The sequence below is a fragment of the Hippoglossus hippoglossus genome, chromosome 24 (genome assembly GCF_009819705.1).
Source record: "Hippoglossus hippoglossus isolate fHipHip1 chromosome 24, fHipHip1.pri, whole genome shotgun sequence".
NCBI classification, from domain to species: Eukaryota; Metazoa; Chordata; class Actinopteri; order Pleuronectiformes; family Pleuronectidae; genus Hippoglossus; species Hippoglossus hippoglossus.
In genome coordinates, this window is record NC_047174.1 from 13,415,754 (window position 1) to 13,441,036 (window position 25,283).

General features: G+C 41.4%; 2 protein-coding genes across 2 annotated transcripts; both read left to right on the forward strand.

Annotated features, from left to right (window-relative positions):
• Positions 1-2,363: 2,363 nt before the first annotated feature.
• Positions 2,364-3,290, forward strand: LOC117758827 (gonadotropin-releasing hormone receptor). Its single transcript, XM_034580794.1, has one exon. The coding sequence runs from the start codon at positions 2,364-2,366 to the stop codon at positions 3,288-3,290; it is 927 nt and encodes a 308-aa protein (XP_034436685.1).
• A 3,476-nt stretch (positions 3,291-6,766) lies between these two features.
• On the forward strand, positions 6,767-24,035 carry magl (MAX dimerization protein MGA-like). Its single transcript, XM_034580795.1, has 22 exons — positions 6,767-7,377; positions 9,292-10,475; positions 11,637-12,090; positions 12,328-12,424; positions 12,581-12,694; positions 12,805-12,930; positions 14,411-14,521; positions 14,701-15,058; positions 16,371-16,557; positions 16,723-16,957; positions 17,107-17,282; positions 17,488-17,626; positions 17,834-18,057; positions 18,325-18,555; positions 18,681-18,942; positions 19,797-20,437; positions 20,568-20,665; positions 20,794-20,839; positions 20,952-21,101; positions 21,304-21,415; positions 21,562-22,140; positions 22,314-24,035. The coding sequence occupies exons 2-22, from the start codon at positions 9,328-9,330 to the stop codon at positions 23,201-23,203; spliced, it is 6,378 nt and encodes a 2,125-aa protein (XP_034436686.1). The 5' UTR covers positions 6,767-7,377; positions 9,292-9,327; the 3' UTR covers positions 23,204-24,035.
• Positions 24,036-25,283: the final 1,248 nt, after the last annotated feature.

Consider the following 25,283-nt stretch of genomic DNA (forward strand, 5'->3'; position numbering starts at 1 on the left):
TTATAACTTTTTAAATACATTTTACGGTATCTCATTGTCAGCATATTTATTTGCTTTATTTATCAAGTCTGAAGTACTTAGAACTGCACTAACCTGTATGAAAGGAGCTATACAAATAAAGTTTTTGTGTGTGATTGATTGATTGATTGATTGATTGATATACTACAAAGTCTTAACCTGAAGAAATAATGCACTCAAAATGAAAGAATGAAAGACCACACTCCATATAAAGAAAATATGGAAAAAATTATAGAGAAATTCCATATAATCAGTGATTAAATGGAGTGATTAATTTCAACATTTACATCTGTGCCGTGTCAAAACGTCTCCAGTGATAACATTATATTTCAATGTACAGATTCTTAATGTACTTATTATTATGCATAAATAAAAATGTGTATATTTCCCAGCCAATAGATCAAGTTTTCTAAATCAAACCTGAGGACTAGACTTCAGGAGTATAAGGCCTCGGACTCTTCTGTAACTTAAATTGCAGATCAATGTAGACTACAACGTGATGTCTGGTGAATATTTGCTTTTTTAAGAGATCCAGAAAAATGGAAAAAAGAAATAAAGTTTGCTATCTGTCTCACGGTCATACAGCAGATATGTGCATGTTACTGGGACTGATTAGTTCTTCCCTGCACACTAACCCAGGTGTTTTCACTGGACCTCTGCTCAGGTTGAAGGTGGGTGGAGAGGAATTGCATGGGGTCACAAACTATGCCAACCAATAGGAATGATAGAAATGTAACTCACCAACCTATCAGGTGTCAAAACACTAATAATAGAGTCAGAGACATAGCAAGGTATCACAGCAGGTACGTATAAACTGTACATAAAGATTGGCCCAGAGGAACACTGTGTTTACCTAAACACAACCTAACAGAGTTAACAGTATGGCTGGAGATTTATTTATGTGGTTATACCATAAATGTTTTTTAGGGTGCCAATCTATAGCAAAAGTCTGTCTGTCAGTCTAATATGGGAGGATTTGGTTAGTGTTTTCCAAAAATCAATAAGTCTGTATAAAGTAAGGAAGAGGTCGTGATGTGAGGAAAACTCCAACTGTATCAAAGTGAAATAACAATGGGTTTTGCGTAGGGTTGGGGCCATTGTCCGACACCTTGTTATGATTACTATTACTATTAAACTTGTACATGCCATTTGATCAGGTTACTGATTGCTAATTATTGGATGGTGAAAAAGGACTGAGCTGTCCAGGCTCATTGCGCAACACTCAGTTGAACCATAAACTGCCAATGTAGGGCTTATCCTTAATTATACACACACACACACAGAGACAAAGACAAACACACACACACACACACACACACACACACACACAAACAAACACAGTAAACACACAGTGGGATTCACAATTAAGCTGAATCAGGATATGGGATGGTTGAAGAGAACAAATGCTAACTAGACAGTGGAAAAGAGGAAAAGAGGCAAGCTGGAACATGAACTGGTTCTGTGTCAACAGCAGGGTCCACAAGCTTCTGTCACACACACACAAAGACAGACAGACAGACAGACAGACAGACAGACACAAAGACAGACATATGGTCATACCCAGACACATTGTTTTCTTTTTTTTTCAATTCTGGACCTTATATTTCAACCCTAAAATAAGGAGATTAATGTTCTTATATCTATCACACTGACTATATTTGAACAGATGAGCAGTTTGTCTTCTCTCATATTCTATTGTATGTTTACTGCCCCACTCTAAAACAGGAACAGGAAGTTTTAACCAGTACATCTGGTTAGAAACACAATTTAGTTGAGCTCTCTGTCCTCCTCTCTTTCTCTCTCTCCTCTCTTATAAATATAGAACTTTGACATAATCCCTCAAACTTTCCTAAAATATTGAAAGAATCATTAGAGTTAACATGCTTACAAATGGGTATTAGGTAGAGATGTTAAAAAACAAAAACATTTATTGGACATTTATTGTCAATTGTGCATCATAAGTCAAAGTGTAGCATGTTAATTAAACCACAAAATGAAAAAGATTAGGTGGAGAACATTCGTTAAATAATAAGTGTTGAAGGATATTCCTGTTCTCGAAGGAGTTGTATTCTGTGATGTCAGACACAAAGCTGGTCTCAAGATGAAGCTTCGAAAAGCTCAAAGGTAAAACTTTAATGAGTCCCACCCTCCAATGTTTCCAGCATCCTCTTGTTCTCCTTCTCTCTATAATGAGCGCAGCCAATCATCAATCGAGATTCTTGCCACCTTTCAGATCTTGATAACAAGGGTTTCTGGTCAGTGATGCAGCAAATCATAACCCTCTCGACTTCTGTGACAACAACACAGAAGTGACTTTTTTGTGCGATCTAGCTCATTTTATAATAATGAGTGGATTTTCTGTCAACCTCCTCGGCTTGAGGATCTTCATTTCTTGCATAGGACTTGTGGGTAACGTATTTCTCATCCTCTCCATCCTTAAGACCAAGTTCTCCCGAGTGAAGTCCTTTGAGTTCTTTCTGCTGGGACTGGCCACGGCCAACCTAGACGAGATTGTCATCATGAACATCTACGACACTGTTTTTCTTGAGGATTACTTCATCATCACGAGCACATGGCCGTGTCGCATTCTCAAGTTCCTGACTATGTTCGGGGAAATCAGCAGCATCCTCTTCACTGTTCTCATCAGCATCTACCGCTACCAGAAGCTGCGAGACGCCAGCACGAGGGTCAGTCTCCCGATCTGTCTGGACAGCATCAGGACAGCGTGGTTGGTGAGCGGGGTTTGTGTGGTGCTCTCGTTGCTGCTCAGTGTCCCCATTTTTGTCATAAACCTGCAAGGCCCTGCGGACAATGTGACGAGAGACAAAGGCAGCTGCCCGCCAGACTTCTTTCAGTGTGGCAAACATTTCTGTCCCCTAATCAACCGCGTCTACAAATACCTGTTCATCATGATGTGCTACCTGCTGCCTCTCATCATTGTCACAGGCGCCGGCTGCCTCATCATCAGAGTGCTGCTGAGCCAGAGGAAGCGGGTGACGTCCGTGACGAGTGTGAGCATGTCGAGCCAGACCAGAAAGAAGAGTAAAGGTCCGGGGCGTCAGCGCAGCGTGATAGCTGTGCTGGCCGCTATGGGGTTGTTCCAAGTAGACTGGACTCTCTACCTGATCTTCCAGCTGGCTTTCATCCCCACTGACTTTCCTTTTTGGGAAGAAATGGAGTTCTTCATCTCAACTTCTTACACATCCATCAGTCCCTATGTGTACGGGATAGGAAACAATCTGTTCTCTCTGAAAAACTTTATGAGGAAGTGATGTAGAGCCCCTCTTCAGGTCAGAATTATCAGATTCTTTTAACTACATATTTTTTGTGAATTTGTAATATAACAAATCAAATAGGTTTTTAAGATCATCAATGAAAATGTGTTTTATGATTCGACATTATATGCGAAAAAATTATGTTAGGTTGTTAAGTTAGTTGCAACAATTTTTTCAGAGCTTTCGTGATGAAGTAATCTTTACTTCTTCATGATATTACAGCTTTTTCTTACAGTTTTATACCTTTATTATTAACATCACATATGAAATAAAAATGTTCCTTAGGTGCAAATGTTTGTTTTTGCAATTTTAAGAGTAGTTTTCAGTTTGTACGTGTTATTATTTGCTGTTTAAAGAGACTCTCGCAGCAGGAGGAGGACAAGAGAATCTCATGCGGTGAAAGTGTGACCTGAAATAATTGCTGGTCGCTGCTTCGCTCTGATAAATACAGACTCACAAACTCCCTTTGGTTTTTCACTGCACTTATGAACATAACAGCTGTGTTGTGCATAAACCAACATAGCCTAAGTTGCTTCTTCTCCCACTCAGAACCAGCAGATTCATAACTTGACCCGTCACTTTCCATTATCTTCTACTGCGCTCACTGCCGTGTAAATACAGATTTCGTGGATAGGATTTGAAGCTGCGTGCATGGACGTGCGACTGAACTCTGAAGTGCTCAGCTCTTGACAACCTGTCCCATCCATTAACATTTTGTCATGTGACATGTCGCGTGCATTGACACCTTTGACCTGACAGTTAGCTCAGGAGAAAATGTAACATGAACAACAAAATTAAAAGATTCTGTTTTGACATTGGACAAAAAAAGGAGTCAATTAAAAAGACGACTGTAAAAATGATTAGACGCAGGTTCCATTTTATTCCTGAGGCTGGTTGTGATAAATGTATTTAAGTTTAGAGAGATCTGGTTGATGGCAGGTTGATTGTAACACTCTGATAATATGAGGTCAAACACGTCTCCATTATAAAAAATACAATGAGTAGAATCTGGGTTTTAAACGAGTGGTGATTGATTAAATAGGTTATTATATCTATTCATGGTCATTTTAAACTTGGTTTGACAGTTGTGACAGAACTCACAAAGGTCAAACAAAGTCTGTGCACCGTTTATTGTCTGCGCTGCCACTTCTGATTTTGTCTCAGTGATATCACATTTTGGTAAATGTCTGTAAATAGTTTATTGTTTGTTATGCAACAAAAAATGACAAAGAAGAATAAAATCGATAGTGATGAACTTCAGACTTTACACAATAAAGTATTTTTTTTGTATAACCAATGCGAAACAAAAATTATTAGTAATTTCTAAATGTTCACAGCATTATAAGTGTATTTTAAATGTACATACCTGTCTTGTGTTACAGCTGTGTGTGTGTGTGGGTGTGAGTGTGTGTGTGTGTGTGTGCGAGCGCACTTGTAAACCCTAGAGTTATTTTACAGTTCTAAAATTGTGTAGTGATGAATTTATGTTTAATGTATAACAAATAATCTGATCATCTATGCACATTTATGTGGAAATTGAAAAAGACCCTGCAGTGGACATTAGACTTATGCATAATTAAGGGATTTTATGGGGGGTTTACCACTTGGGTGTTGTTTTGTGCAGAGTAAATATCTTTATATTCATTTATTTATTGTTTTCACACACAGTTTGTATGTAAAAGCGTTTCAAAGTCCACCTCCCACGACGGAATACATCGTTTATAAGCTGTCAAAGCAGAATAACCCCACAGGTTTTATTATAGTTTTACTCCAGGATTAGGTGAGCATGAGGTGTTGTCAGGAACAGACTGCAGCGCGTCACCACGAGACGTCCACGTGGGTCACAACCGATGGGTTCACGTGGATTCCCCCCCCCCCCCCCCCCCCCCCCCCACCCCCCACACTTCCTTGTCGCGATTAGACTCCGCCTCGTTGACACAAACATCACGTTACATTTATGATATGGTCGAAATTTCGTCTTTTCATATGAATACGCTGGATATTAACGCCACAGTGAACTCAACCGTTTCAGAAAATATAAGTTGCTTGGTGTCTTTTAGTGGCACACGCGAGAAATGACCCAGATGTCATCATCTCACGATGCTGCGTGGTGTCGAACACAACAGCTGCCATGCACGCTCACCACTTTTATTATAAGTGTTTGCATCTTTCTCATGGAGGCATTGAATACATCTCCGCGCCCTCCCCTCCCCACCTATCAGAACAATGGTGGACAGATACCACCCTCAATCCACAGACACTTTTGACACCCAGACAAAAAATTAAACATTAATAAATGTTTCATTGACTCCATCAGTTTGCTGATCCACTAGATTTGGTGAACCATGTGGCTATATGGATGGTTGGTTGCCATATTAATGTAAGACATAATATTAAGTGGTGAAAATACAGCACATATATACATGTTTTTTTGTCTGTTTATTTTAAACACCCTTGCCAACATTAAATTTAGTTACGTCCAGCTGCCAATTAAAAGATTCATAAAAGTAAATTTAAGGACACATAACTTAGCTAAAGATTTTTGATTGTGTTGTTATTAAATTAGATTAGCATGTTCGTATAATATTTAATATGAATCAAATCCCTGTGTACATTATAATTAAATATTAAGGCTAAGCAGGACTTACAGAGTGTATATTTTCTTATGTTGTACATACTTGGGTATCAAAAACTTTAAATGGGTTACTGCAACCCAGTAAATAGTCACCACCCAAAAATCGCGTCATGCTTCAATTTCCTGTGCATCTTATTTGGGAATTCTTACACGGTGATAGAATAACTTTTAATCGGACTATCAATATTCAGCAAATTTATTCCAGCTAATTGTTTGTATAAAAGTATATTAAAGGCTATATAACTTAGCTAATTGTTGTGTTTGTGGCTTAGATCTTTGATTAGCCTGTAGGTGTTATATGTAACATGTAGCGTAAAGGTACTTTCGAGCATATTAAGGCAAAATAACAATTAATAAGCGTTTATTAACTTCTTTAGTAAAGACTGCAAAACGTCAATATTTAGGTGACTGCACCCCAGTAAATAGCCACCACCCAACACTCACCATGCTATAACTTCCTGTCCATGTGGGGAAACTCTTACATGACAATAGAATAACTTGGTTATTTATATTCAGGTTTTTTCTCTCGTTATTATGCTACAGATGTTTGCAGGACAGAAAAGTTTGGACCGATGTGCGATGTTTTTAAAATTTTTTAACCTCAGCGATTGCCGCCATGTTTGCGAGAGTCGCTGAGGTTAAAAACAGTGGTCCCCGCAGTTTTGCGGCGTGTCTACGAATTACAGCGGTTATAGATTTGAATTGCGCAGGTCCGAGTTGACGATCGGTCGTGTGTCCGAGGAGAAAACACGTGGGCGTTGTCGTGTTTATTATATTTTAGAACCAAATTAACATGGGCGGGGTGTTTTGGGCCGTTTTCACTCAGGACAGTGTCACGAGGAAAAAACAGGTCGTAAAAATCCTGCGGAGGAAGCGTGAGGATTGGCTGCGGGAGCGCAACCGCCATGGTGACCGCGTGACGTCACGACCCGAGAGCACGGATGTGTGTGTAAGTGTGTGTATGTGTGAGGGACAGAGAGGTGTGTGTGTGTGTGTGAGAGAGAGAGAATGGAGATGTGATCGTCAAAGGTGAAACAAGTGAAGAGGAAGAGTCTCAGGTGTGTGTGTACGTGTGTGGGCCAATAGAACCACACGCACGCACCCTCGTGCAAACTTGTTGTCCTCACCGGCTCGCGCACGGACTCCCGCTCCCCTCGCGCTGCTGGCGACCCGGGAATCGCGCGCCATCGAGGAGAGGGAGAGAGAGAGAGAGGTGGGGGGGTGCTGATATACGTGCATGCGCTTTGACTCCTCCGCGTGCACGCTCGGGTCGGTCGATACGAGCACACACTGGCGTGGCTCTCGGCCTCCATTTGCCAGTTCGTGTTTATGTTCGAGGGACCGCGACGAGGCTCGTTACAACCGACAGGACGTGCAACAGTCGCCACTCTTCGCCGGGAACAGCGTCTCCGCCGCCGGCCACGAGGAGCTCCAACCGACGGTTAAAAGGTGAGGCGTCAGTGAAACCTGCAACTTTCCCCAACTTGCTGAGTGGAGGAGCGGACGGCCTTCCTCTCCTCCCCGCGCGCTGTTAAAGCGGGTGTTAAACAACTTAAACCTCTAACCCGGCTTCACATTTGAATGGTTTACGTAGTTACCCGGAGAATAGTTGTGTGTTTGCGTTGTAAACACGCCGGTAGTAAGTCGCTCGAAGCGCTCGCTCGGCCGGTTAACACCTTTTCCTCAGAGCCCAGCATCTGGGTGTTGGTGTGACCGTGTGGGATGAACCGTGGGGCAGAAAACAGGTTTCCTCTGTGGCGCCTCTGTCGTCGACGGCACTGAACGCGCGTGTGGTTTCTAAGGTGGGACCCCGAGCACAAGACGTGTTGGTGTGTGTGTGTGTGTGTGTGTGTTATCTGTAGTTAGAAACACAGGCCCCCGTCCGAGCGTTTGAGCCATGTCCTCAGCTGAGTGATATCTGCCAGGCCATTGGTCAGTCACACCGAAGAGGTCTCGCAGCTCGCTCCAGGAAGACAAAGTCCAGCTCCCTCACACGGCCGAGATAAATGATCAAACTGAGAAATACTCTCACCTAAAGTCACTTTTGGCATTTTTTAAAATGGAAGTAATACCAGGCACATGTCATCGAATGGAGATTTTAAAGGGTGCTAACCTAAGGGGGTAGTTACTGTTTTTCTCCTCCAGGGGCTTAACCCTGACCAGATTTAATTTAAAATCGAATGTTTTTATTGTTATTGTTATATATGCATATGCAACATCATTTCAACGTATCAACCTGCGCTCAGTGTCATGCCACTACGGCTGGGCAATAAAACATCATTAATTGTCGCAATATCATTTTCACTTATAGCAATATCACAACAGCCTAAATATTGTATTATATATAAAATATATTGTACATAATGTATAACAATATTATCTCATATAGCACTTTTCAAAACAAAGTTACACAATGGAAAACAAACAACAAAAAAAACATACAAGAATAACAAAAACAGTCATAAAAGAAACGTAAGACATAAATGTAAGCAAAAGAAAGAAGCTACCGTCTCAGTCTGTCATATTTCCTCAGGCAGAGTGCTCCAGAACCTCTTAGTCTTTAGTCCAGAATCTGGAACTGTTCAAATGTAATGTTTCTAATTATCTTATATGTGCAGGAATCATCCAAACAAATCGGCCTACTCATAGTGTCATGCCATAGTGTCAATAAAACAATATCAATAATCATTTCAATAATTTTTCTTTCCAACGTATCCATCAATGTGAGAACATGTCTCCACCAGCTTTTCATAGGATGAGCGATTGCCCCCCCCCCCCCCTTGTAAATAAATGATCATTTCTCCATTAGCAGCTAATTTATTTTTCAGGAGGGTATGGTCTGATCCTAAAATTGCTCTGAAATGGTTTGATTCTCAATGGGATTCTTATTTGACATAAAGAGCTCTTCTATGAATCATGCAGATCAGATATCTTGAAACTTGTCCCGGATGCCTTTTTTATTTTACAGTCATACAGCTAGTAACCACAGAAACCAAGAGTCAGATGCCCACTAAATTTGTACAATATAGAAACAAGGCTTTGATATTGACTTTCTTGTTTCTTGGGTTGATATTTAGAGTAGTAGTGCACATTGTAGGTTGTACTAATTGCTGATCATTGTTTGCATTTGTTGATTAATCATTAGCAGCTTTGTCTTTCTGCCACTGTTTGCTCTTCTTGATTGAGCTCTAATGGCTTCTCTTAACTTCTGTTGTAATTATTTAAAACAACATTTTTTGTCTTGGATTTCTATGCTCTGTCTTGTCTGAGTATGTTAATATCTCTGTAATATATGTTGTACCTTCGGAGCGCCACTCTACTAAATGAATAACATTATTATTCTTGTATCTTTTTTTACGTTAGGTATTAAATGAAGTGGAATAACAATATCCGTTGGTGATGCCGGCAACAGACTCTGAACTCACGTCCATGGAGGACCCCCCTGTAGTGGAGGAGGAGAAGGGCAGCCTGACTGATGTCCCTCCGTCGGCTACTCCTGCTGCCATCATTGTTTCACCTCCTTTTCCTACCACTATGACTAATTTCACTGGTGAGACTGAGATCGAGAACAGAGCCGTGTCCATGGCAAGTCATGACTGCAGCTCTGCCCTCTCCTCACCTGCTGAAGCTAGCCCAGCCAAGCCTGCAGTAACATCATCGAATACCCGTGAAGGGACTGTTGAAACGAGCCCACCTACCTCAAACATAGCATCAGCCTCAGACTCTTTAAAATGCTCAGGGACAAATCTTCTCAACATTCCAGACTCATTACCGTTGTCCGAGTGGCCATCCAGCACGTTCGGCGGTGCAGTCCAGAAACAAGATTTTTCTCCTGTTCTAACTTTCAAAGGCGTCACTGTCTCTCTGGAGAATAACAGCGTGTGGAAGCAGTTTAACAGCTGTGGAACTGAGATGATTCTCACAAAACAAGGACGACGCATGTTTCCGTACTGCCGGTATCGTCTGGCTGGCTTAGATCCTGAGGGCCACTACACTCTGGTCCTGTCCTTGGTTCCGTCTGACCAGTTCAAATACCGCTGGAACAGATCCCAGTGGGAGAGCACTGCAGCAGCTGAAAACCAGACCCAGGGTCTGATCCGAGCCTTTGCCCACCATTACGCAACTAGCAAAGGCTCGGTGTGGATGGGCGGCCTGGTTTCTTTCTACAAGCTCAAACTGACCAATAATTTCCAAGACCAGGACGGTCACATAATCCTACACTCCATGCATCGCTACATTCCAAGGCTACATGTGATACCTGTCCCAGATGGAGTCATAACCACACCCGATAAGCCTGTGGTTATGGGGCCGGAAAGCATGACCTTCACTTTTCCACAAACTGAATTCATGGCTGTGACAACTTACCAGAACTTTCGGATCACGCAGCTGAAAATTAACCATAACCCGTTTGCAAAAGGCTTCAGGGAGGACGGACACAACCCTCGTCTAGTCCGGGTCAGCGCAGAGCCTCAATCTATGGTGAAGATAGAAGCTCAGTTCAACGTGTTGGAGCCAAATGAAAGCAAAGAGGAGGTTGTGGATCTGAGGTAAGTTGCAGTTTTCTCGTCTGATTTGGTCACTTAGTAACACATTCATATTCCTCTTACAAACCATTCGACAGTTTGCTTTGTCAGACCAGTTAAAGTGAGTTGCCATTATCACCTGAAAACAGGTTCAGTGCACTTCAATCTGGATTATTTTTGTATTATGTTGGTGCTGAACACACATACTGAATCACTGCTTTTAACTTATTATAACTACAGTATTAAATCAACCCCAATTAAATTTTTCAATAAATAATGAGTAAATTCTGGCAGGTCACTAACAGAAACAATCAAATTTACAGAATGTTGACAACTTTAAAAACATCTAAGTGAAGTATTTTCTAAGACCAACCACTCTTTTGAGCTAGCACCTGTTACACAGTCTTCACTAAAACTAAAAATTGTATGTATTAAGTATAATATTCATATAACTTAAACCAGTATTTATTGCGATCCTGTATCTTTACTTTGCCCTTCCAGATAGAAAGCAATTTGCGCTGCACTGGCTGCTGCTTTCAGAGCTTAATAGGTGGAGATGCATCCTTTTTTTGTTTAGACATTTTCCCTACCAACAACAACACATCTGACATACCTACTTGATTTGAAATGTGTATCCGTGATACTGCTTCCCTTCTGGTGTCTTGATAGACACATAAACTCATGTCAGATTATTCAGGGAATTTAGACACTAACAATATCATTTTTTTTTCTCCATTGTGCATTCCGTGCCCGACTGGAAGCTTCGTTTGTATTGGAGTGTTAGTCACAGCTTGCTTGAGAGCTCTCCAAGCTGTGTGCTGCCCTATAAGCAAGCAATGAAAATGTCCTTGTGCTATTGAGAAGAATGGGTTTCAGAGTGCAGCAGTTCTTAAGCAGTTCTCCATTGTTGCATTCTATCTATAGATATAAGATCCAAATCAGACTGTGTTATGGTTACATGTATTAGCTTTTAAGCCTTTTATTCAAGTATATGGACATGTATACATATACTCATATATAGTATAAGGGAAATGTGTGCCAACTAAACTACTGGAATTAGCTTGTTTAAATACCACCAACACATGTATTACAAATTAATATTTTTTTTTATTGAAATCATTAAATCTTTTAAACTTCTTCATGTTTACTATCAATAAACAATATTACCTTCAATGTATCTTACAGCACAAAGAATCACGTCGTCCCTGCTTCGGTCTCAAATGTGCCTCCTACTCGGCTGGTCCTGAAGCCCATAATGTCGACATCTTCTAATAAGAACCAACAATATGTCCACTGCTTACGAGGCAAGCATGCTCTTGGTGAGCTTGTGCTTGTCGAAAAACATCCACTTGTGGAATCCGTGGAGGAAAACCTCGATAACATTGTAACCCCTAAGTTGCAGCACAGCCTCGAAGCAATATCCACGACTCCCACTCCCTCAATGTCTACCCCGGGGTCATCGCCTAGGACCCGCAAGAGAAGGAAGAAGACAAACACACGTTGGGTGGCTCGGGGAAGAGAGTGGAGGGCTGCAGCTGCCCCCTCTCACAAGGTCGTCCACAGCCCGTCACTGACTGTCGCTTTGCAACCAGAGCTGGACAATGTCGAGGGCCTGTTGTTTGTGTCATTCACCTCAAAGGTAAAACCACCACAAATGACTAGCAAAGAATGCTCTGCAAATATCAGCACAGCTCTGAAGATTTATTTAATATAATCCAGGTGTTGTTCCTCCTCCAGTGAACCAATGAGCTTGTTGACTTTTCTGTGAAGCTGCACACATTTCTGAAATGACATTTAGTTTTTCTTTAGCAGAAGATGTTGTCTTTATGAGTGGTCTGTGGTTTAAGTTCTGTAAATGTCTTTTGTTATTTCACAGGAAGCTCTTGATGTTCACATCAGGAACAAGCCATCCGAAAGCACAGAACCAGTATCTCCAGTTTCCCCAACGACTCAGAAGCAACTGAAGCAAACGGGTGAACATAAAGAAATTGTTATTTGTTCACCTGTTTTGATCTGTATTTGAACCTTTATTATACTGTTACAACCTAGTTTTAATTTACTCGACTAACAGTGAAGCAAATGTTGTGCTTGTGATTTGTAAACATTTCTCCTGTGCGTGTGTGTTTCAGAGGAGCTGACCCCAGCGACTGATGAGGAGAAGATCGTTCACAAGGAGGCCGTCCTGCTGCAGGACCTCAGAGTTTTCAAACACAGACAGGTCATCCATCCTGTGCTGCAGGAAGGTGAGTTCATACAAACACACACACAATCATCCCAGTGGTTGACCAGGATTTGACCAAATAACATAATGTGAATATTTTCTGCCTCTGATTCCTTTCTGTCCTTTTTATAGTTGGGTTGAAGCTGAGCTCTCTAAACCCGACCAAGTCTGTTGACCTGCAGTATGTGGGGGTTCATCTGCCTCTTCCTCCAGCAGATCTACCAGAACAAGAAAACTCCACAGCGCTCTCTCTCTGTGGTAAGTTGGACAGATTTTTGACTGTCTGCAAACTTTATTTATGGTATATTGTCGTTGTACACATAATTTGTGCCAGTGCTGCCATAATAAGAAAGTGAGTAAAACAAATAAACCCCAGATTTAACTTTAACCTGTGTAATAAAAGACAGTCTAAATCCTTATTGGCTTTGACTATAGGATCGAAGACCCTTAATCAAGCAGCCTCAGGCTCAACTTCCTGACTAGTGTTGCGCCCCAAGTCTTCAATTATATTCCCTGTTGGGTGTGCACACAGACAGCTGCAGACTCCACAGACAAGTAGTTGTTCTTATCATACTTCTTCCTTGTCCACTTGGAAGAGTGCGTGGGTTGTTGGTACCCATAAAGTGTGAGGAATTAGGAATGAGGTTAATCATAGTTTCTCTGTCTAACTTGTTTATAGCCTAATCATAATCATAATCAAATGTTTTCAGTTTGTGTATAAGGACTTTATGAACATTTTCAGCATATTTGTCAATGAATTATCATTTCTGTCACTATTATCATGTTACTGAATTGTCCACAAAATTTGATCTAAAAACCTGATACTTTAAGTTCTGAAACATCTAATTAAATGTTCTTTAATAAGTTAAGTGTAGACACTGTGCGGGTGTGTCTTGTTGGTGCTTGTCTGCTCTGTTTCCACCCTTGACATAATGAGAGTCAAGAGATTTGTTATGATTTCTAGACACAACCGATCAGAGTGTAATCTGATGTCCACACAAAGCCTTGCAATGTGATGATAAAATGAATGTCATGGTGAACCTTGCAGGCCTTTGCTTACGTATTTGCAGATGCAGAAAAAAGAACTCTAGCTTAACTACAGGGTCATTGCTCAGAAACCAGATAATGGTGATTACAAATATGAGATTAGAGCCTTGTATGACTGAAACAGTGGCTCAAGTAGTGTAAGAAAATAGCCTAGAAATAGTTTTGATGTTGAATGTCTGTGTTTGAAACACGTTGGACAGAAATTAGAAACAAACAAGTCCGGAGGGCCTGGCTCTGTGTGGTTCCCAGGACACCTCCGCTTTGTTCTCATTGGATCGAAGTGTTACGTTGATCAATGGACTAGATTTAACCCATTAAGACCTAAGGTGCTGAAACAAACGCACTCTTAAACCATTCTTAAGAACATAATTAAGTATTCACAGTGTTATTTACACCCACCCCCTGATAATTATACATTAATACACACGGACAATAAAACAGAGGCAGTGGTTAATCGTAGTTCCAATCTTGTTCCCTTCTCAACAGTTGTTTCTATCAAGGATTGCGGCTCAACTTCAGCATTTTCAGGATTTTCATTTCTGTCAATTTACACATTGTATTCTGCAATAATGAGAATAACTGTAGAGAAATCTGTTGCCTAAGTAGCACTTAAACCCCACACTGTGAAGCTTTTTTTATTAGTGTGCTTTGTCCTTTAACTGACGACTAACACAGAATATTTCCTTCACAGAGAAAGGACTACCCTTCATCTCCAGGACAGGGAAGACAAGTGACGTGACAAAAATAAAAGGCTGGAAAAACAAGTTCATAAAAAACAAAGAATCATCTTTTAACAGTGATGGTGAGGCTTGTTCTCCTTGTTGTAGTATCTGCTGTGTCCCTTTTATCATTCAGTGGGATTAGTATAGTCATTGTAATTACTAAAAGATTAACTGAACTGAAACCAGCTGAATATATTAGTGTCTGATTCATTATTCCCCGTTGATAAATTAAAGTCTCTTTATTCTTCCTCTCCAAAAGGATTACAGAAGAACCTTTCTGCCTTCTGCAGCGACATGTTGGATGAGTACTTGGAAAGCGAAGCTAAGCAAATCAGTGAGCGGGCTGCTGCCTTCTCCACGTACTCAGAGGACTCTGTGGCCTATCAGCTGCCCGCTAAAGGCTCCAGCTACGTAAAAACCCTGGACAGCGTGCTCAAGCATCGGAAGCCTGCTCCCAACAGACCTTGCCCGCTCTCCCACAAACCCCCCCTCTATGCTGCAGTGATGTCACCGGCTCCCCCTCGGCCCAGCCCTGCCACACCCGTTCAAGCCAAATCTCCGTCCACACTGACAGATGCTGCAAATGCTGCTTCTGGGTCTAGTGCTGTTTCACACAGGTACGCAAGAACATGTTAGTCTATGGTTTTATGCTATTTTCTTTTAGTGCAGAAAATTGGCACACTGTTGTAAAACTATGAATAAGACCAATGTGGAACTGATAACTGAGAGTCCTTGACTCCTTGGTCAAAATTGATCTCAATTCACTTGGCTTGGCTGTGGATGCTGTTTGCGAGATTAGGTGGTGTATCGAGGGTTATTTCCTAGTCTGCTACTTCATCTTATCTTAAATTATGGATTAAGTATTTCTGTGACCCTTTATATCTGTCGTACTTGACATAGGTCTTACATTTCATTTATTACGGTCTATAAAGGTCCTATATTTAACTTGTTGAAACCTGGGGTTTCTGAGATGCAGTTCTTTCATTTACTAGTGCATTGCCTTTTCTAAACCTGCCTGTTTGGATTGGGCTTTTTACTGGACCTTTGGTAATGCTGGTTGCAGCATTCTTTCTGAAATTGTAAACCTGCCCTGCAGTAATTGAGCTGCAGTCTACAGAAACCTAAAGCAGCATCACCGCTTCTGCACAAAGAGCTGTTCACCTGTTTATTCAAAGTTTGGTGACGCTCGACTCAGTTCACAGAACCGTAAACTTGAAAATCAGTTTCGCAAACGCACCTGTTATCGTGATTAACATGAACTGTTTAATCAAATTGTATTAATGTTAAACATATCAGCTCTATTAAAGGAATAGTTTAAATTCACTTATCTACTCACCACTATGCAGATGGAGGGGTGGGTGAAGTGTTTGAGTCCACTGAACACTTCTGAACTTTGTTGCAGCTGAATCCCATACAACTGAAGTAACTGGTGATATACAGTTCAGACGTAATAAAACCACATACAAATCATAACATGCCTGCCTACTGCTCGTGTGGTGTCATATTCGACTTGAAACGGCGTCCCCTAAGCGCCCCCAAGTCCTTAACAACAAACATATGTATCGACTTCACAAAAAGTGTAATAAGATAGAACCGTTCTTCTAATGGCCATTTACAGTTTCACAGCTTTTTCCAAATGTGTTTTGTCTTTAATTTTTGTAAGAGTAACTCCTGAGCTTATGTCTTGCTTAGCCCACTTGTCTTCCTTTTATGTGGAGTATGTCTGTGTTTGTAGAACAATGTTAACATGCTTTCTTTGAGATGTACACATTTAAGTTCAATCTGAATTAGCACATACCTTTTTAAATACTACAAATATCTTTCCATGTAAACTCCCCTCCATCATTCCACCTACAGTCTTTTATCTCGTTGTTTTTCCCACTAAACCTCAAACCACGCAGAACATAATTTGTTCCTCTCTCTCTTCAGATCATCTACACACCACCCAGCGAGCTTTGGGCAGAACCAGGGGATAACACACAGACCGGCAAGCTTACCTAAGTTTGAGGTCAAACTATTGCAAATGGAGGTCGGAGCCCTGAACGAGGGTCTGAGAAGAACGCAGCTGACTCCAGACAGGCTGACCGTGGCTCTGTCTGTACTCCTGACAAAACAGGTATACGACATACTGTGTTTGTACAATCATTTGATACCAATGACGGGCTGTGTCTGTTCTGATGTCTTTTTTTGGTCAAGTAAAAAGTAATTCTTGTTTTTGTAATGTAAAATCTAAATCAGAGATTAAGAGGTGTTGTCTGTCTTCTCCTTTCCTTTTAATCAGATGCATTTTTTGGGCCTGAAGGAACCTTTATATCCACAGTCTAAAGACACTGGACTAGAATGTAGTCAGGAGTTCTGCAGACTGGGCTGTGTGTGTTCCAGTCTGCAGAATCTGAACAGAGGTCCTCTCCACTGCCGCCGGCCTGAATGCATGTTTGGTTGTACCTGCTTCAAACGCAAGATCACCAAGCACATTTCTGCTGGGGAGAGGGAACCAGAGATCCAATCTGTTTACTGTAAGATTTTGTATATCATTTATGTATTTTTATTCTGACTCATAAATGGTTATTTCAATTTGTATGGCTTTTGATTTATTTGGACGTCTGTTTGGTTGCAACCCTCAGTAACTCACAAGTGTTAACCACATGCTTTTGTCCTTCCTCAGCTATGACTAATACGCAACATGTGGTTCAACCTTGCCCGGGCTCCCACACTCATAAACTGTGGAAACGCAACATTACTGATGAGGATGCAGAGCCGCTCTTCGTCCCCGAAAGTCCTCAATATTTGGTCTCGGCAAAGAACGTGAAACACAGCAGTGTTACTCGTCTAACACAGCCGGTAAATTATAAAAGCCGTTCTTTTATTGGATTTAATTGAAGCTTTTCCAAATGTTTGTACTAAAAGCTCTTGCTTTATTCATTAGATTCTTGTAAATATTGCTATTTATTTACTGTTAGTTTTTATATCTCAAAATCTGTGCTCATGGTTTTTTTCTTTAATCCGTTGTCCCTTTTTTGATTTATTGAAATTTTGATTATTTCAGATTGGAGAGGACAAGGATCCAGTGTATAAATACTGGGATAGCATGACATGTGCTCGTGTCAGAGAGTTCAAAAGCAGAAAACAGAAGACAACCACTGACAACCCGCAGAGATACCATCCAAGTACTTTAAAGAAAACAGGTAAAGAAATGTACATGGGTGTAATTAAAACATAATGTAATCCTGTTTGTTCTACCACAGACAATTAGACTACATTTTCTTAAATCCTTATTTTGTTGTTTTGTGTTTTCTTACTAGTGTTTCCTTTGTGTTGGCTGGATGTACCCAACTGTATGATACTGAAAATATTTGCTGTTATACATAATCATATCTCCTTATGTCCCTCAGCAGGGAAGACAGGTCAGGAAACCACAGAAAAAGAACCAAAGAAGCAAATCCAGATCCAGTCAACATGTCAGTGGAAAAAGGACCACAAAATGGTCCTAGGAGCTTTATGTCGGCGCATGAATGAGAAAAGGTTGTCTCAGAGTTTCCGCATCGGACCATACCTCATCAGCCCACTCACCAAGATCTCCATGCAAAAGCCCAGTGGCTTGATTGTCACCTACAGGGTAGGATTCCAATGAGTAATCTATTGGTTTTAAGTCTATTACCTGTAGTATATTTAAAGAATTATACAGAAGTAATGGTTGGGATGTTTTACAGCTTTGACTTCTTAGCTATTTGCATTACCATTTAAAAAGAACAGCAGGTACACCAAAATAGACCAGCTTCTAAATATTGTCAGCCCTCAGTGGTTGTTTCTAAGTAGTGTTTTAACCTCGTTTCATTACTTAGATTTTTTTTTAAATATAATTCTCCTACTCTACTTCTTGTAGGTGCAAATAAGTAAACCATCAAAAGCCAGTGATAATGAGGAGGATGAACGTGACAACAGTGATGAGGAAAAGCTTTTTGATGGGGAAACCAACACAGAGGAGGAAGACGGCCTCAGTGAAGAGTTGGAGATGCAGGTTGGAGTCACGCCTTTCCTGGGTGGAGTTTTACCTGCAGGCAAACTAAAAGCCAGGACCAAACCTGCTGGCAGCCAACCATGTGCACTTGTACAGGTTAGCCTCAAGGAAAAACACCTTTAACTAGTAGAAAATGACTGACGGTGTTGATAATGGTTGGGTGTAAAGTATGTACTTGTAATTGTAAAGTTTAACATTCTCATATATATATTTCTTTGCAGGTGAATGGCAAATCTTACAATCAGGCCAGACTGTTGCTGGGAAGTATGGGATCTCTACATCCAGCTAACCGCCTTGCAGCATACGTGACAGGCCGACTTAATGCTCCCGCTGACATTTCTCATAAAAACTCTCAGAAGCCAGACTCAATACTAAGGAGCAACAGTCCTAGTACTCTGCATGTGAAAGCCACAGACACTGAAGTGCCTCACACGGTCACTGCAAGGAGAACCACAAAGCTGAAGATTGCAGTCCAATCATTAGGTAAGATCGTCTCTGTTGCTACACCTTAGCACACACACACACACACACATTGTTGAAACTATTTAGATGACAGCACACCTAAAGTGAAGCCAAATCATCTTGATCGCCCCCTAGTGACTGGTTGCATTAAATCCCTGCTTCAGTCATGTTAGTAGATGTGACCTGGGTCAAACTGACAAAGTCAAAAGTATACGTCAAATCCCTTTTCCCCAGAGTTAGTGCCGGCCATTTTAAGTTGTTCTTAGTGTTTAATTGTTCATATACCTGATAAGTTTGGTTTTAATTAGTTATTTGATGCTATAAAAACGGGGTGAAACGTAATGATTGACAGCTGAGACTGACTCGCGATTGGTCGAGTGCGTGTATCGGCTTGACCGCAGCGCCACACCAGGATCCCTACTGCACAGCCTTTGGCTCCAAATGATATCAAAAGCACAAGATGGCGGCACCAGTATCTGATATACATTTTAGCCTCATTTTTGTACGATGGGAGGAAATAGAGTTGCGTTGTCCGTTCTTAATTTACAATCTATTGATAAAACTAAATTTCATGTAAGGTGTAAGGATCAAATAAATGAACACAAACCTTTGTCTGTGTTCTGTGCATTTTAATCATGATATATCTGTTACTAGTACAATAAACAGGCTGAGAAAAAAGCAGCATTGTAGTTATATCAGCATTAATTAAACATTGCTGCTAATTCACAATATTAAAGAATCCAAGGATAGACCTTCATGTTATTCGTTCTCCATAACTTTTCTTTAAAGATTGAGATTCTTTGAAAGTCCCTAATCAAGCAGGATCATTATTTCTTTGTCTCACTGCCCTGCCTCGCATTTTTCTGTTCCTTCAGTTCCGTTGCATCTCGACTCCTGGAAAAAAGGATCCACCCCCTTCCCACAGCATTCACAAAACTCCTCCAGTGTTATCCATGTCAAGCCGTTCATCTCGACCCAGCTCAGCTCAGTCAGTCACCGCCACACCAGCTCCAAGTCCTCGCCGGTCTCTCTCACCGTCTCCCCCTCACTGAAAAGCCCCAGCTTCCTTGGACAGAGTGGGACTTATTCTTTCAGGATCTGCCCTCCAGCCAACGAGAGCACCAAAGGCCAGAATCCACCAGGGGTGGCCTTGCCTGGGGGCTTCACCCTCATTGACCTCCCAAGGCCTGGATCTAATGAAGCTACACAACCATCACAAACTGTAAAGACTATAAACATGACTGCTGCTAAAAATATAACTCCCCCACAACAAGATGCCTTGTTTAATTATAGACAACCAGCTAGTTGGGATGCAAACTGGCTCGGTTTGGATACTTTATCAAGTAGTGCATCATTAGAGCCTGGCTTCTCATCTAGGCTGGTGTGTGGTGAAAAGATGTCTCCAGGTCATGACGCCAACAGCAGACGGGTGGAATCAAACATGGATTTCACCTCAGAATGCCTAAGCTCTGAAGACTCTGACTATTGTGGAGATGGTGATGGTGACGAAGAATACGTATGTTAAAGAAATATTTATTATATAGCGTAAATTGGTTTTGAAATGTAAAATGTGAATTATATGGCCTAAACAAAAACATCAACCTGTAGTCACAGCTTAAACAACATTGTGAATGTTGTTTCTTCAGGAGGAGCTATTGGACATTGAGACGGTAGAGGAAGAAAGACAAGAAATGGCCATCGCAGAAATGAAGGAGGCTGCTATAAAAACATTACAGGACTCACGGTAATACACACGAGAATGTGTGTGCTTGTGAATGAAAAGATATATAAAGAAGTATGTGTTAAAGTTTGAATTATACTCTTGAGAAGTTTTGAAGATTTTTTTTTTTTTATTCTTTTCTGCGATTCCAGTCTCTTCCAGTCCAGTCTTGTACCTGAAACGGAACTCAGCACCCAGGTACTCACAACCAACCATTTCTAAAATCACTTTGCCGTGGCTTTTTAAGTGAAGGGTCGTGTTGGTGTTGCATGTGTTGCTCATTATCTCTGCTGTCTCTCCCCCCCCCCAGGAAGAACGGGACAAAAAGAAGCAAAAAATCCACACAGCGCTAGAAAGGCAGAGACGCTCTGAACAGCGGATACTCTTTGACAAACTCCAGACCATCCTTTGCGGTGACCTCGGTGGCATCAAGCCCCCCAGGCTCCACCTGCTCTCACTGGTCAGTTCCACAATATCCTCAAGCAGTTTTTTTTTCTCCAATTATGGTGGCCCACAAACATGGAGAATAAAACCCCTTTTATATTAGCTGTGTATCCCTGTATGAACTGTTTACAAATGTATAATTGTAGTCCGACAGGATAATCCATTCACAGCTCTGTTACCGTCTTCACAGTCTTTTCTGGGGGGTTCTGTGTTTGCAGGCTGTGAAGGAAATCCAAGACATGGGTGAGACGTCCGAGTTCCTCAAGGAGAAGAAGAGGAAATTGTCTCAGTTACAGTCGGACTATGTGAATAAGCTCTCCATTTTGTCTGGTATGTACAGTTTCTGTTCCTGCAAGTTGACATTTTAAATTCGATAAATAAAATGCAGCCGCTCATGTTAAGTTGTGTGTGTGTGTGTGTGTATTTTAGCTGCCTTCACTGAAACTTGTTTCATGTGAAATGTCACCATTTTTTAGGGAAGTCCGAGAATCTGATCAAACACAAGCTGAGTGACATCTGCATGAGGCATAAAATGAGAGAGAAGGCGATGAAATGGAGTCCATTCTTTTCCCAGCTCCTCCAGTCCAGAGCTGCTTTCCTGCAAAACACAGCCTCCCAGTCCCAGCACATGCCCCTGTTACAACCTGACTTCATCACAACTCAATCTGAGGCGAAGCCACACAAAACTGCTGCCCAAACAAATGCACAACCCCTGCTTGAGCCTAACTCAACCCAATCCAGTGAAAACCCTCCCAAACCCGTGTCCACACCGCTGCCTCATCCTCAGGCTGCGTCCACGCCTGCCAAGGCTGACCTCACTGCAGCCCTATCCCAGGGAGAGAATCAGAAAGAGCCTGGAGCTCCAGCCCAGGGCAGCATGCCTAATTCACATTCTCAGGTCCCGGCAGGTAAAGACATCCCTCCAACCACTGCAACCCCTGTAACTAAAACACCCAATCGCAAAAAGCCCTCCAAACGCCCTTTACCGTCCGTTGCACTTCCTCTGATTCGCTCTAAGACCGGCAGACTCATACTTCCCTCATCCATGAAACCAAGTAAGTTGTTGCATTGCGTAAGACATCCATGAAGCACTTTGTAAACTTGTTTTTGAAAAGTGCTGTATAAATATAGTTTATTAGTATTATTATTAGTTATCCAGGTCTAATTGTTTCATTTAAATTTCCAATTATCATTTTATTAAATGCATATTTTGTTTATCTTCTCACAGCTTCTCCAGGCTTCTTTACTCTCATGCTAATGGAGGCAAAGCTGAAGACAGGGGTGAATGGGGTAAGCACTTTAGCTGATATGCCGTCTGATGTGGAATCCAACAACCAGGAGAAGAGCCTGTCTTCATCCAACCCACCCTCGGCCTCAGAGAGCAGCCATGTTCTGGAGGAAACGACTACATCCTTAAACTCCGATCCAAAGTCTCCACATCTACTCAATCCCATGTTTGAGTTAACCCTCCTTAACAAATCAATTATCATGCCTTCAGTGGCTTTGCAGGACAACCAGAAGGGGGGCACAGTGGAAGGTTTGAGCATAACACCGCCAGCTGCTTCTTTGAGCTTAAACTGTACGCAACAGTTTCATGGTTCTAAATCCAAACCTAAACCTCCTGCAATAATACCCCGCAGAGGCAGGCCTCCAAAGAACCGCGTCGCTACCCAACCATTCCCTGTGGTAGACGAGACCAGGAAACCAGTCATTGAAAGTGCAACATCTCCTCTGGTCGAAGAAAGACAAAGTGAAACTGAATCTTTGGGATTGACCAAGAAACGAGCTGCGGACAGCCCAGCAGTGGCCAGTGATGCAGCAGACAGTCCTGTCCCGGTGAAAAGAGGCAGAGGACGGCCTCCGAAGCAGAGGGAGCCAGGAGAGCAATGGATTCCGGCTGCACAGAGGAGAAGACGTTCTTCTAAATCCAACGAGGACAGCCCTGTCAGACTGTCTTACCTTTTGAAAGGCCAAGATACCAATACTGCCTCACTAGGCGAGCTAAACGCATCACGGCCGTTAACGCGCGGTGCTTTAGGAAAGGACCTCCCCAGTGCCAAGAGACGTTCGTGGATCGACGTAGAGAAGGAGCTGGAACTAGAGCTGGATTCTGAATAGCTCTCTTAACTTCCTGCCGCTGCAATAACCAACGCACACGATTATTTAACCTCAGTCTCACACTGAAACCACATCCCCTCTCTGAGGCAGACACACCTGTCCGACCGTCATCCTCGTCTTACACATGTAGAGGGGGCTTGTCTTGAAAGCCTCACCAAACGTGCCTGTGTTTAAATCCAAAGGACCAGAGACCAACACTAGGTGCTGCTCTTTTTCTGTACGAGTCAGCACACAACTCAGTGGACTTCTTTCATACTGTAGAGACGGGGCTGTTTATACGGTGGCCGAGACGTCTCACACAAGCACATTTACGGAAAACACGAATGCAAGAGCCACAGCACAACTGACAAACTAACTCTATCACAACAGTTTGAGCGATGACGAATATTGACAATGAAATGAGCTGAGTTGTTGTTCATGAAAACCTAGTCAAGCCTGCTTAAAATGTGAAGCTTGTCTATGTGAGGTGTTGCTTGGGCCTCCATAAAAGGAAGAACGCACCTGTACCGTAACACCTCAAATAGACAAGCATCAAATTTAAGTGGCGACTGGTTTGTGTGTGTTTCCACAAACGTGCATCAATGAATTGACGACAGTAAGTAATGCTCGTTTCATTGTCAACATGGGTTGTCACTCACTTCTGCCGTGGTTGTGTTTCCATTGTGTGGTTTTTCTTGCTGTGTTGAGGCTTTGGCAGAGTTTTTTGTAAATTGTATGAGAAGTCTCGCCCATTTTAGTTTTCTGGTATAAAGAAGAGAATGCATTACGTGACCTGCTGAATGTATGAATGAAATTTAGTTTTGATATTTTCCGTGGTAAATTTCCTCTTTAAGTGACGCCTACTCTCACGTTTATTTCTTTTCAAAAACAATACTAAGATTAATTCAGATTGTTTTTGTTGAAGTCATTTATTACTAATCTGTCATATGCAAATGAATATTAAGCCGTACAGATGACATTAATTAATCTTCAGCCTTCCAGTGTGAATTAAATATCTGTTTCCTGAATAGAATTAGACAATACACTGTGTCATTAACTATGTGAAACCTAAATGTTAATAGTTTTTTTATTTTTGTTAGGAGCTAGTCTGATGCGTATTTCCTCATTAGAATTCCTTCTTTGTCACTAACAGTGAAAATCATCTGTAGGAGCACTTTATGGTTCTTTTAGTATCTGACTTGTATTGATCTTTATTTGGGGATTTAGTTCAATAATAAATAAACCTGAGGTGTCACAAGCAATCAAGAAGCTGTTAGCCCTGTATCTATAAAAATAACCTGTACATAATGTATTTCTTTTTTTAATCACTATATATCTTTCTCAAGAGGGATTTTTGAAACACTGGTTGTCCTAATACTTGTGAGTTATAAGTTGAAAATGTGAAAAGTAATGTGGCCTTTGAAATGAATAAAATGTTTATGCATTTATCACGTCACACTTCAATCTGTCAAAAAGTATTGAGACAGAATTGATTTTCCTTTTGTGAATAGGGAGCGAACATTTTTCCTCTAGAACAAACACAACTGGTCAGAGAATTTGCTCATTGTTTTTAAAAAGATCATTAAAAGACACTGAATTTAAATTGGAATTATTGTTTCTGTTCAAATCATTTTACACTTCATACACATTTTACACTCGCCCAGTTATCGTCCAAAAGAGCAACAATGACGGAACACTCACGTTCAGTAGACCTTATCAGTTCATTGTACTTTGGTTATTTTGTGTAAATCATTGCCTCTGGAATTAAAGCACCTTGATACATGGTGAAAGGGACAGATTTGTAATCTCAGTGGGAGTAACCAGGTTAAATGGAGACAAATAATAAATTACCAGTGGCCTGACGTCACTGCGTGGAGGGGGCGTGGTCTGTTTTGACAGGAAGCCAAATGGAGGGAGCACGTGGTCAAGGCCAACATTTTAAATCTCTGGGAATCACCTCAAACATAATATTTAAGTAACGTTATGATCTGACTGTTGGATGATAATGAAGCAACCGAGACACTTGACACACTATAACTGTGCTGGCTGCCTTTTTATGGCTCTGTCTGATTTTATTGCATATGAATTAGATGAAGTGCCT

Coding starts and splice junctions, on each gene's coding strand:
- LOC117758827 (XM_034580794.1), top strand. CDS start 2,364: ATGAGTGGATTTTCTGTCAACCTCCTCGGCTTGAGGATCTTCATTTCT.
- magl (XM_034580795.1), top strand. CDS start 9,328: ATGCCGGCAACAGACTCTGAACTCACGTCCATGGAGGACCCCCCTGTA. Junction 12,091..12,327: donor TTGTGTCATTCACCTCAAAG/GTAAAACCACCA, acceptor GTTATTTCACAG/GAAGCTCTTGATGTTCACAT. Junction 15,059..16,370: donor TCTAGTGCTGTTTCACACAG/GTACGCAAGAAC, acceptor CTCTCTCTTCAG/ATCATCTACACACCACCCAG.